The 13,015-nt window shown below is 37.8% G+C and overlaps 1 protein-coding gene across 1 annotated transcript in view; it reads left to right on the top strand.

Annotated features, from left to right (window-relative positions):
- The window catches only part of LOC119532776 (protein CDV3 homolog), a 34,076-nt gene extending 21,482 nt beyond the window's left edge, over positions 1 to 12,594 (top strand). The window contains 2 exon segments of the mRNA XM_037835088.1: positions 12,112 to 12,209; positions 12,211 to 12,594. Coding sequence (XP_037691016.1) covers positions 12,112 to 12,209; positions 12,211 to 12,594 — 482 coding nt within the window.
- Positions 12,595 to 13,015: the final 421 nt, after the last annotated feature.

The following is a 13,015-nucleotide window of genomic DNA, read 5'->3' as shown; positions in this document are numbered from 1 at the left end:
TGTAATAATCTAATTTATTAATGCCATCTGGAAGTAGGAAAACATTTTACATTCACATAATGAGAGGTAAAGGGCCTTCTGAATTACAGACACATTGACACACAGATCATAGAGAATTTATAGCTTCAGTTCTAAAACTTCATTATCAGGTTAAGAGTAAACATAGGGACACAAAACTCACAGGCCCAGATATCATAGAGCTGTTCATTTTTCTGCATGAAATTCTTAATTGAGTTTTACTCAAAATAGACCGAGAGACAACAAACAAGAAAGGCTAACAATTTGGATTCCCTGTTGTCTTTCACTTAAAATAAAATAGATCTCTGCAATTCATTAATCCATTGCCAATGTCAAATGGTCAGACCATAAAAGCAAATTCTCCTGTATTGCTGCCATCAAATGGAGAATAACTTATCCCTCCTGTGCAAACCAGAAATAAAAACAAACCACAAAATGAGTAGAAAGAGAGAAAAAAATAACCCAGAGAAATATAGACACAGAAAAATTAAAATTCTATTACTACTGGGATTCATTTCTGGAAGCCAGGAAAAGATGTACCTGGGCTTAACACCCTGCCCCCACCTCCCCCCATAAAATGCATTTCTCTGGCAAGGCAGTTTACCTGGCTCATTCTACCAGGTGAACACATTGGGCATCTTGGTGGATGACCTCCAAAATAATTAAAATCATGACTCTTGTACAAATATAAAATGAACATATATCTAAGATTTTATTTAATTTTATTTTAATTAATAAGGGAACCAGTAAGATATTATAATAGTTTTTAGAAAAAGGAAAGGAAAGGAAAAGGAAGAGAAAGACATAGAGGAAGAGAAAGAGGAGCTTACCACATAATTTTAATTCTGGGACCTAGTCCAAAGGAAAAATCTAAACTAGGGGTGTATTTATATGCATAAAAATGTTCATCTCAGCAATATTTAATAGAGGTAAACTGGAAGCAGCCTGGTTGCCCATCAGTAAGGAACTGATTAAACAATGGTAAACATATAGATTATTACTCAGTCACTAAAAACATTAGTTGAGGTCCTCTTAGTTAAAAGGGCAGTTTGAGCTCACACATTGAATCTAACTCAGAGCAGTAACCACTGGAGGTGAGGGTGTGCTACGATTTAGAGTGATTCTGGTTTACCTGAGATGGTCTCAGTTTACCCTTATCTCCCTTTTCACTTTCAATGTTTCCCCATTTGAGTGATAAATAATATGGTCACTCAAGCTATCATTGGTTGGCCAACTGGAGTATTGGTGGTGGTATTTAAATCTCAATCTCAGTAATTTCATTGAGAAATCTTCAAAAAGGGAGGATTTTTGATATTTTCATATTTGATATGAGCAAATGTAGGGCACTGTGATGGCTGACTGCTTATGAGGCAACCTTAGACTTGGGGTACTGGCTGGAGTACTGTGAGCTGCACAGCTAAGATGTAGATGAAATTCATAGGCACAGGGGGCAAGCTCCCTGCTGCAACTACTCTTACAGCTCATTTATTTCCAATTGGCTCCCAGACCTTAATATGCCTAAATAAAGCTACAGCAGATTTAAACATTTTCCTTCACCACTTATCTGGGTTAGAATGCTTGAATGGGGACTCAAACAATTTGACAGACTCATATAAACTCCCCAAAGCAGATAAGCACACATCTTATGAAAAATCATTGAGAAGATACAGCAGTTTAAGAGAAGGGACCACATCTTAGTAATCACATTGTCTCTTCTTACTGAAAAGCAACAGGATAAAGCTATAGAACGTTTCAAATAAATTTTCTTATCAAGATTCACTGAGTAGCTGACAAATTACTGAGGAACTCACACCTAAACATATTTTGATGTGTTTGGGAAAAAAAGAAAATCCTGTAAGTATCTACAAAGTAAAACAAAAGTCACATTTCCCTGCTGCAATGATAAATTTGAAAAGACAATGGAGCAATGTGTAGAGGATTGTGACATAAGCCTCTTATATCATCAGGATATTTTTAATAGGTAAAGGCCTCAGAAAGAAATACTGAGAAATGCAAGTTTTTAAACCCACCAATACCCTATCTCTTTTTTAAAAATAAAAATATTTTTATAAGAAGAAGAAACAAAATAAAGAACTTAGGAATAAAGAAAATGCTGCATAAAAGAAATAGAAAGATCAACAGAAACAACACAAATGCTATAAAAAGTTCTCTAAAGTCAACACAACCTAAAAGTACTAAAAATAAGAATCTAAATCTAAAATCTCTGACCATTCCAAGAAAAGAAGCAAGATGAAGTGATAGGAAGGAGGTAAAATTATGATACATTTCTCAAGTTTTATAGGAAGAAATTGATACTTCAAAAAAAATAGACTCAAATAAGTTTTAGAAAATTTAAAGATGTAGTTACAGAAAAAAACAAAAAGTCAGCATTATAAAAGAAAACATCTGTGAAAAAAAGAAAAGAATAAGACAAGATGGTAGAAAAAAGTCCAACCATATCAGTTTTAGCAACTTTTCTTTAAAAATATAAAGTCCCTTAAAGTGAGTCAAAACCAGACATGAAAGTTGGAGAGAAACACTACTTCGCTGAATGGAAAGATTTCAATTGTACAAAGGTAACTACTATTTACACTTGTTTAATATTTTTCTTGAATATCCTTTTTAAACATAAATTTTAGTAGACAATATCACTAGGATCAAATATTTCTTTTTCAATTTTAGCAGAATATTTATTATCATTTCATGGAACATTAATGCTTTGCGGAACATAGTTTTTAAAAAGCTGCTTTAATATATAGAAAGATTTTACAAAGCAACTAGAGAAAGATGAACACTTTCAGCAGAAAAAACGGTCAAAGAACACTAACATAATTTGTGAAAAAAATTAAGCTGACTAATAAACATGAAAAAAATCCACCCTTAATATTAAATAAAGATGGACATCAAATTGAAATATGATTTTTCACTTATTAAATGTAAAATGCTTTTGTGTTACTATTTATATCAGCAAAGGTACATATTCTTACATTCTTGATGAGAGTAAATCAGCACAAACTTTTAGAGTACAACTCAGTAATACATGTTATAAGCATTAAATATCACCTATCTCTATCTATCTATCTATCTAATCTATCTATCTAATCTGTCTTATTTTGGCATAACAATTCTGCATCTGATATGTACTTAAGGATTTGTCTATAACAATGTTTACCTCTGTCTTATTTATAATAGAGAAATAAAAAGTTAAAAAATAAGGAGTTCGTTAATTAAATTCTGATGCATCCATATAATAGAACAATGCAGCCAATAGAATATTATAAAAGAATACATAATCTGATGAAAAAATAGTCACAATTTTTTCATGAAAAAACAAGCTTTAAAATTTTAGGGTCTTTTAAAATTTTTTTAACAATGGCTATTTTTAGGTGATTGGATAAAATTATTTCTTTGTGCTGTGCTTATTTTTATTTTTCAAATATCTTTTACAACCATGAAAAATGAGTGTTGAGATTCTGGGAAACAATTTAGTGATATGTAAGAAAATCATTCAAATTTTTCTTTATTATTTGATCTAGCAATTGTCTTCCAGGAATCGTGCCTAAAATAAATATGAAATGTAGACAAATGTTTACAAGACAGTATTCTTTTAAAGGTTACTTATTATAGTGAAAAAGTGGGAACAACTCAAAAGTTCAACAATATAAATGTGGTTAAATAAAGCTGTCATATAAAACATTAGGCCATTGTTAAAATGTGTTGTCAGTTTTTAACAACATTGGGGTAAATACTTATGAAACAATGCTAAGAGACAAATGGGTATGAAATTTATATAATCATATTGTGTGAATGTATATTGCATACATACTCTAAAGGAATGTATTGAAAAATACTGAAAGGGAATGCACTAGAATTTAATAGTAATTATTGCTAGGTGGTTTTAAGTTTTCTTCTCTATGTCTTCTTGAATGTTTCTAAACTTTTTAATAATGAGAGGATAGGAAAATAATATAGTTGGAAAAAATAAAAAATGGATATGAAGATTGTGCAGCAACATGAAAATTATTCATGATGAATGGAAAAAAAGTAGGAAACAAAATTATAGGTACCCTAGGTAAAATTCTGTCTTTTTAAAATGGAAGGAAACACTCCAAAGAGTAATATCTGCTAAGTAAATTTCTCCCCATCCTGTTTTGTAAACAGGTGTAAATAGGTGAAAAGTGTGAATTGTCAGTTACGGGAACAAGCCCTAATGCTTCTGGAAGGCCACAAGCTCAAGATGGGCCTCCAGTGTGTGGTGTCCAGGATTCCTTGAGAATTATGTTCCGAGTTAGTGCGTGAATTAAAAGGTGATCATTGGCCCAGACATATACTCGGAGGATGTTGAGTAGGTGTTTGAAGGTTCTTCCAGAAACAATGTCTGACTGCTTGTCTTCCAGTAATAACACCTAACACTCCCTTTCACCTCTAAGATTCTGTGACTCTTTAAATAACAGATAGGTATTTTAGTGACTATATATCAGACTTCAGTTTTGTTTATACTGCTCCATTCTAAGTTACTGAAAGAATAAAGAGTTTCACTTTTCATTTTTGTAAAAGGGGTTAGTAAAGGAGCACGAGTGTCATACTAATCTTACCACCTGGCAGAACACATAAGCCATTGCAGATTCAGAGGCTCCACTGAGTGAGCAAGTAAGAGGGAGTGTCGGGGAGAAAGATGGCAGATGTTTGCAACCCAAGAGTGGGCTGCATATCATGGTATCAATATTAATTTGTCCTTCCTAAAAATATCAACACTTTTTCATTAAGTGGATAAAATCCAAATAACAATATAATCTGTTTTTGCAAATTAGTCACAAACTATTTGCCATTTAGTTTTTCACCAATTATGTGATATTTTTAGCTACTTCTAAATGTTACTGACCTAAAAAAATTTTTTTTGATCAAAGGCTGTGAAAATTCTAGTCCCTGCAGCAAGTATTAAATTGGTCCACTCTTGTGTCCTGTGCTGACAAATCACTATACTCTAGAGCTTGATGACCCGTGGGTTTCTCAATTACAGGCAGGGAGGTAGCAGCAATATTTCAAAGTTGTCTACACTTTAAAATAACAACCAAAACCCCATCCCCCTAAAAGCTCCCTAAACCTAATAAATAGCAACATCTTTCCTTTTATACTCCAGAGTTGATGTGAGGGCAGCCATACTTCTTGGGTAGATACATAAAATGATAAGCACCTGTGTGGAATAAATCTCTTTCTTATAACTGGCTTCTCATATCAGACATTCCCTTACATTGTCAAGATTCTTACATTTACGTGAAATTTTCCTTCCCACCAAGCCCTACCCTTTCCTCCACTTCAGCACATAACAAGCCCTATGGTACTATGGAGCTTATCAATTGAGTTAAGGAAGGCTTGAGATCAAGAGACTTGACACTGGATGCCAAATCCTGTCAAGAGAGAAGCGATTGGATCCTTAGGCTATAGAACTGACAGCCTGAGGGAAGAATGGAAATGAAATGTTCTGGCAAAGTAATTGGAAATTCAGGAAAATTTACTCTTGTCTTGAGAAGTTACCTGTCATATATAAATATAAATATATACATATACATATGTTACTTCTCAAAAAAAGATGGTGTTCCAGTTTGCTAATGCTGCCATTATGCAAAATACCAGAAAAGGATTCACTTTTATAAAGGGGGTTTATTTGGTTACAAAGTTACAGTCTGAAGGTCATAAAGTGTCCAAGGTAAGGCTTCAACAATAGGGTACCTTCGCTGGAGAAGGGACATTGGTGTCCAGAAAACCTCTGTTAGCTGAGAAGTCAATGGCTGGCATCTGCTTGCTTCCAGGTTGTGTTTTAAAATGGCATTTTCCAAAGTGTCAGCTTTCAACAGCTGTCTTCAAATTGTCTCTCTAAGCTGCAGTTCTGAGGGCCTTCTGTTTGTGAGCCCCTTTATGAGACTCCAGTGAACTAATCAAGGCCCACACTGAATGGGTGAGGCCACATCTCCATGGAAGCATTCAATCAGAGGCCACACCCTAACCAAAGGTGTCACTCACAGTTGGGTGGGACACATCTCCATGGAAACAACCTAATCACAATATCCCATGAGATTGGATTAAAAGATCATGGCTTTTTCTTGGGGGATATAAAATATCCAAACTGGCACAGATGCTGAATTTCTCAAGATTTTGGACTATTTCATGCATTCCTTTTGTACATGACACAGAACCAGGCACTAAGCTGGAAACAATACAAACACCCATATAACTGGGCATCCGTTAAACTGAAAACAAGTTATCACTCAGTAGAATACATTGTATTACTATTTTTATCCAATGAATTCACTGAAAGAACAGAGGAACTGGCTGTTTTGGGATAAAGCAGATTCTTTCCTTCTTAGTCTACTGTGTCTGTTATTAGAACAATGTCTGCACACACACATGCATGCACACATATGCATTAGGTAAACTTAAAAGGCAATTGAACAGGGAGGATCTAAGATGGTGGCATAGAGAGGAGTAGAAGCTAAGTAGTCCCCCTGGAACAACTTAAAAAAACCAGAAACAACTAGTAAATAATCCAGAATAACTGCAGGGGGGCAAACGAGACCGTCCACTCATCATACACCAACCTGAATTGGGAGGAATGCCTGAGATCACAGCATGAAATCTGTAAGTAAAAACTGCAGATCCAAATCAGGAGACCCCTCCCCCACAGCCCAAGCTAGAAAGCCTTGTGGTGCCAGAGAGAAGTTTTCTCCCAACAAGCAAATGATAGCTCAGCTGAGCTCCAACTGGGGTTTTAATTAGCAAGTGTGAATTGCTCACTATGAGGTACGAATCCCCAACAAGTAGAAAGAGGCTTTGGGTGACGACTGACCTTGGAGAGCTGGAGGGTCACCTCAGACTAGCTCTGTTCCTTTTTTGACTCAGTGGAGAAAGCCTCAGCCATTTTCAGTTCCCAGTTCTGTGACCCAGACAAGGGTATAGCACAGGCAGGGAGAGACCATTGAAATGCTAATGACCACCCCCTAGGGCGTCTATCTTCTCTAAGAGGAAAGGGGTGGGGCCCAGCTCTACTACCTGCCTTTCATTCAGAACTTACACCAGTCAAGAATTATAGGCTAACAGGTGCCACCTGCTAGGCAGAAAAGCACAGTGACTGGTGGCATCATAGGGTGTACCAATTTTCTAAGACACACCCTCAGGGAAACTGGATACTGAATATTTCTTCCTTCTGGGACCTTAGCCCATTCTGGTCTGGGGAGGCCTGATTGGGGTAACCAAGGAAACCATGCCTAGACATCAGAAAGCTACAACCTACACCAAGAAAAATGAGGTTATGGCCCAGTCAGAGGAACAAACTTCCACTTCAACTGTGATGCAGGAATTGAAACAACTAATAATAACTGAATTCAAAAAGTTTAGGGAAGATATGGCAAAAGAGATGAACCGTATAATGAAAACACAGGACATAAATAAGGTAGAAATTGAAAGTTCAAAAAACCAACAGGCAGAATCTATGGAAATGAAAGGTACAACACAAGAGATGAAAGACACACTGGAAACATACAACAGCAGATCTCAAGAGGCAGAAGAAAACACTCAGGAACTGGAGAATAAGGCACCTGAAAGCCTATGCACAAAAGAACAGATAGAGAAAAGAATGGAAAAAAACGAGCAACGTCTCCAGGAACTTAAGGACAAAATGAAAAGTAAGAATGCACATGTCATTGGTGTCCCAGAAGGAGAAGAGATGGGAAAAGGGGCAGAAGCAATAATAGAGGAAATAATCAATGAAAATTTCCCATCTCTTATGAAAGACATAAAATTATGGATCCAAGAAGTGAAGCATACCCCAAACAGAATAGATCTGAATAGGCCTACTCCAAGACACTTAATAATCAGATTATCAAACATCAAAGACAGAGAATCCTGAAAGCAGCAAGAGAGAAATGCTCTATCACATACAAAGGAAGCTTGATAAGACTATGTGTGGATTTCTCGATAGAAACCATGGAGGCAAGAAGGAAGTGGGGTGATATATTTAAGATACTGAAAGAGAAAAACCACCAACCAAGAATTCTATATCTGGCAAAATTATCCTTCAGATATGAGGGAAAGCTTAAAATATTCTCTGACAAACAGACAATGACAGAGTTTATGAACAAGAAACCTGTTCTACAGGAAACACTAAAGGAAGCACTACAGACAGAAAAGAAAGGAGTGAGAGGTTTGGAAAACAATTTTAGGAGATAGTAGCACAGCAATGTAAGTACACTGAACAAAGATGACTGTGAATATGGTTGAAAGAGAAAGGCTGGGATCATGTGGGACACCAGAACAAAAGACGAATGATAAAAATTGGGACTGTATAACTCAGGGAAACCTAGGATGCTCAACAACTGTAATAAAAGGTACAAATATGTTTTTATATGAGGTAGAACAAATGACTGTCAACATTGCAAGGTGTTAAAAATAGGGTGGGATTGGGGGAAAATATAATCAATGCAAACTAGAGGCTAGAATTAACAGAAACATTGTATTATGCTTCCTTTAATGTAACAAAAGCAATATACCAAAGCTAAATGCATATGGGAGGGGGTGGGGAATAGGGGAAGGATATGGGACTCCAGGCATTGATGATGTTGTCTGACTCTTTATTCTACTTTAGGTTAATGCTATCTTTCCTTTTGTCACCTTCTAGCTATCAAGTTTTTTTGTTTATTTGTTTGCTTTTCTCTCTTTCTCTTGTCTTTTTGTTTGGCCTCTCTGCCTTCTTTGACTCTTCCTCCGTCTTTGTGGAAGAAATGTCCTTATATAGAGAGTGGCGATGGTGCTCAATGCATAAATACGTGACTATATGGGGAACCAACAATTGTTTACTTAGGACAGAATGTATAGTGTTTGAACAAAAGCATCTTAAAAGAAATGGGTTGATGAAGAAATCTTGAGGGCACTATATTGAGTGAAATAAGACACATAAAGGCAAATATTGCAGGGTCTCACTGATATGAACTAATTATAATATGTAAACTCATAGACATGAAATATAAGTTACCAGGATATAGAATGAGGCTAAAGAATGGGGAGCAGTTGCTTATTATGAGCAGAATGTTCAACTAGGGTGAACTTAAAATATTTGGAAATGGACAGGGGTGATGGTAGCATGTAATGAGAATAACTAACAGTGCCAAAAGGTGTGTGAAGGTGGTGGAAAGGGTAAGCTCAGAGTCATGCATGTCACCAGAAGGAAAATTGGAGGTTAAAAGATGGGAATGTATAAAACAGTGAATCTTGTGGTGGACAATGTCCGTGATTAACTATACAAATATTAGAAATCTCTCTCATGAACTAGAACAAATGTATGTCACTGTAACTAGAGGTTAATAATAGAGACGCATATAGGGAAAAAATGTATGCCTATTGCGAACTATATACTACAGTTAGTAGTATTTTAACATTCTTTCATCAATAGTAACAAATGTACTATACCAAAACTATGAATCAATAATGGAGGTGGGGGTGTGGTTAGGGGTATGGGAAGATGTGAGTTTCCTTTTTTTTTTGTCTTCGTTTCTTTTCTGGAGTAGTGAAAATGTTCTAAAAATTGAAAAAAAAAAACAATTGTGTTGATGGATGCACAGCTGTATGGTGGTGCCATGGGCAATTGATTGTACGCTTTGGATCTTTGGATAGTTGTATGGTATCTGAACAATCTCAATAAAAAAAAAAATTAAAAAAAAAGACAATTGAACAATTCTGACATCTAGTTTCTCTGACAGATTTTCTTTGAAACAGTCAGTTGCAATTTACCTAAATAACAGAGTTCTGACTGCTCATTGTTTTGATGACCATTAAGAAAGACTGTTTTGGTTAAAGCGTTTACTTACTATTTATGGAGTTCCTACCTTGTGCATAGTAAGACCTGGTTCCTTGTTCCTGAAATAATCATTAATGCCTTTAACAGCTTCCACTTCACCCAAAAGACTATAAAAAGCCCTCAGTGCCCATATTCCAGCTCCAGGGAGAATCTCTCCAAAGGGAATCAGAACCATTCTTATTTTCTTTGCACTGGTTCCTGAGTTGCTCTTTTTGCCACATTTCCACTCAGCTCCTTTGGATGGACACTGTATTTGTGCTGTCTCTTTGGTGCATGACTCATACGTGGCTCTGGATGCTGTTTCTCAGAAGGGCCACCCTCTTACCCTTGCCCATTCCCAGCTCAGAGTCCCAGAATCTCTGACCAAATGGGAGCCCCGAGCTTCCCACCTGAGATGAGGGAAAGACCAGCCATCTGGAATGTATTCTAGACTTGAGTGTGCCACTCAGCCCACAACAATGACGAAGGATTTCCTACTTCAGTGATACCTAATCATGCAAACAAAAGATATATTACATCCTAAAAGTACAGTTTGCTCTATTCTTCAAGGATTATAGGGAACTGTGGTAAACACAATGCCCAGGTAACAAACAAACCGGCTGGGCGTCTCCATGTAGGCATACACTGGAACACGAGGACTTGGGGCTGAAAGTGAAAAGGGAAGGGAAAGTTTTGCTCCCTGAATGGCCTCTTTGACCACTGATCTCTTCAGTGACATCCTCTATTTAGAGTATATGCAGAAAAGGTCACCAGAAAGGAGACAGAAACAAAGCCATTTTGTTGGCACTTCTGGCGATCAAGAAAGTCAAGCCTTGGAGTGATGTCACCAACATAGCTATGTAAGACACCCCTGGAAAAGTTTCCCTCCGAATCAACTAATAAAAGGATCAATCCCACTTGCTTGGAACTCTGGAGGACGATAGAGACTAAAGAAGGACTCCACAAGTGCTGAATGGAAGAAAAAGAAAAAGAATCTCCAAAATTAGGTAGGATAATTTTTGTCCTGAACCCGCCCATCTGGCCCCTCCTCCTCTCTCCATCCGGTGCGACTTAGGAGACGCACAGGGGCAGCCCGGCCGGATCCTTCCTGCTGCAGATGCAGATCACAGAGCCACTCACAGCAGTGGTTAGAACCCCACACATATCCAGGCACAGGGAACTAAGTCCACAGGGACCCAGGGTGGAACGCGAGCAGCTGAGGAGTGCTGCATACAAGTGCCTCCTGGGGGTGTGGGAGACCAGGGTAGAACTATTGGCAAGAGGTGCACACGGTCCATCCAGTCTCTGGCTGCTGGAACACCCAGAGGCAAAATGGACTTTTCTGGATTGACCCCATCTGGCTCCCAAGGATGGGATACCAAAACGGGGAAGAAACCAGAGGCAGAAAAGTCTCCCTAAGAAAGAAAAAGGGGAGAACTTAATTGCTGTAAGACAGGATGGGTCTCAGAAGTAAAAGTGTAAGCAAAAGGGGGCACTACAAAGATGACCCTGGATGGGATCCGAGGATGGAGGAGAGGAGGCTCAAAGGGACACAGATGGGACATAAGAAAAAAAAAAAAAGGAAATATAGAATGTAAGCTTTGTATCAATGTTGAATTTCTTGAACTTCTTAGGTGCACTTAATGGGATTGCATAAAAGAATGTTCTTGTTCATGGGAAATGTATATGTGAATTATATTGTTTGTTCAAGGATATGTGCAACTAGCTCTCATATGTTCAGAAGACGAGCAATAGATGATAGATGACTGATAGGGAGGGAGGAAGGGAGGGAGGGAGGGAAAGAAAGAAATGGTGGTGTGACAGGATTTAAAGTTGGTGGATTGGGGTATCGGGGGAGGGGGGTCAGTGTATGCTGGAGTTCTGTGTATGGGGTTTGTATTTTTGTTGCAACTGTTCCTGTAAGTTTGAATTTATTTCAAAATAAAATTTGAAAAAAAAGGGGGGGCACTGACTGAGGGAGAGACTTTAACCAAATCATTGGAGCTGAGGAGAAAATTCTGCACAGAAACAAACAGAACAGATCAAGAGTCCCAGAGAAGGAACAGAGGAAAGGAAGCTATCCCCTGGAGGTGAAACAATTGCACAAAAATTGCAATCTTAAAAATTGTACCACATATCCAGAGCAAGAATCACGTGAAGAAGAACTGAGAAAATCTGAACAGTAAAACATGGGCTAGTCCATAGGTCCAGAATAAGTTGGACCAAGCATCAAAGAAAAGCCTTAACAAAGCCAATCAACAATAAAGCCCTAGCCACCAAGGCTGTGATGAAGGACGAAGATGAGTGGAAAGAATTTGAGCAAAAAGAGGTTGATTACAGGGGACTTCAAGTTCAGACAATTCAAAATAAGTGAAAAGGAAGAAGATGATAATAAAAAGAGAGAAGATTCAGGTGATAACTGGGAAGAAGGTGGAGGTGGTGGTGGCAGTGGTGTAGAAAAATCTTCAGGTCCCTGGAATAAGACAGCTCTGGTACAAGCACCTTCTGCTCCAGTAACCGTTACAGAAACCCCAGAACTGGTGATGACTAGCAGTGTGTATCGGCCTCCTGGGGCCAGGTTAACTACAACAAGGAAAACACCAGAAATGTACAGCAATACACAGTTCCCATCCCTGCAGTCCACTGCCAAGCATGTAGGAACCTGGAAATACCGAGCCCTCGTAAGGGTTGACTACCTCAGATTTGCTGCACTCATTGTGGACTTCATGTGGATTCCATCTTCTGGATAAGAAGGTTATAGTTATTAAGTGTTGATACGAAACTTGAAACCAGCTCTACTGGATTCCTATCAGAAATTCTGCAGGAAGTCAGCCATCTGGATTCTGATCTCCTGTAAAAGATGAAGATTTAAGTGACCTTAATTAACCTGTCCTGTGCCCCACCCTTAAGGAATAATCTGTAGTAGGCTGTGGCTGTGTTAGACTTCCTGGAACATGTCTCTCTAAAGAACTGATGTGTTCAGATTATCTGTGTAAGGCTGTGATTTATAATTTAAGCCTTCCGTTGTGTTCTAGGTAAACACAACTTAAATTATACCTAGCATGGGTCCACCAAGTGGGAAAAACAGGGTAGGGGAGGGAATAATCTTATTTCTCTTAGTAATTTTTTGTTTGGGTAGTGCTTTTTCTATGTTGCATAATAAGGCCTTTT

The sequence above is a fragment of the Choloepus didactylus genome, chromosome 4 (genome assembly GCF_015220235.1).
Source record: "Choloepus didactylus isolate mChoDid1 chromosome 4, mChoDid1.pri, whole genome shotgun sequence".
Lineage (NCBI taxonomy): Eukaryota > Metazoa > Chordata > Mammalia > Pilosa > Megalonychidae > Choloepus > Choloepus didactylus.
This window is presented reverse-complemented; position numbering and strand designations above follow the sequence as displayed.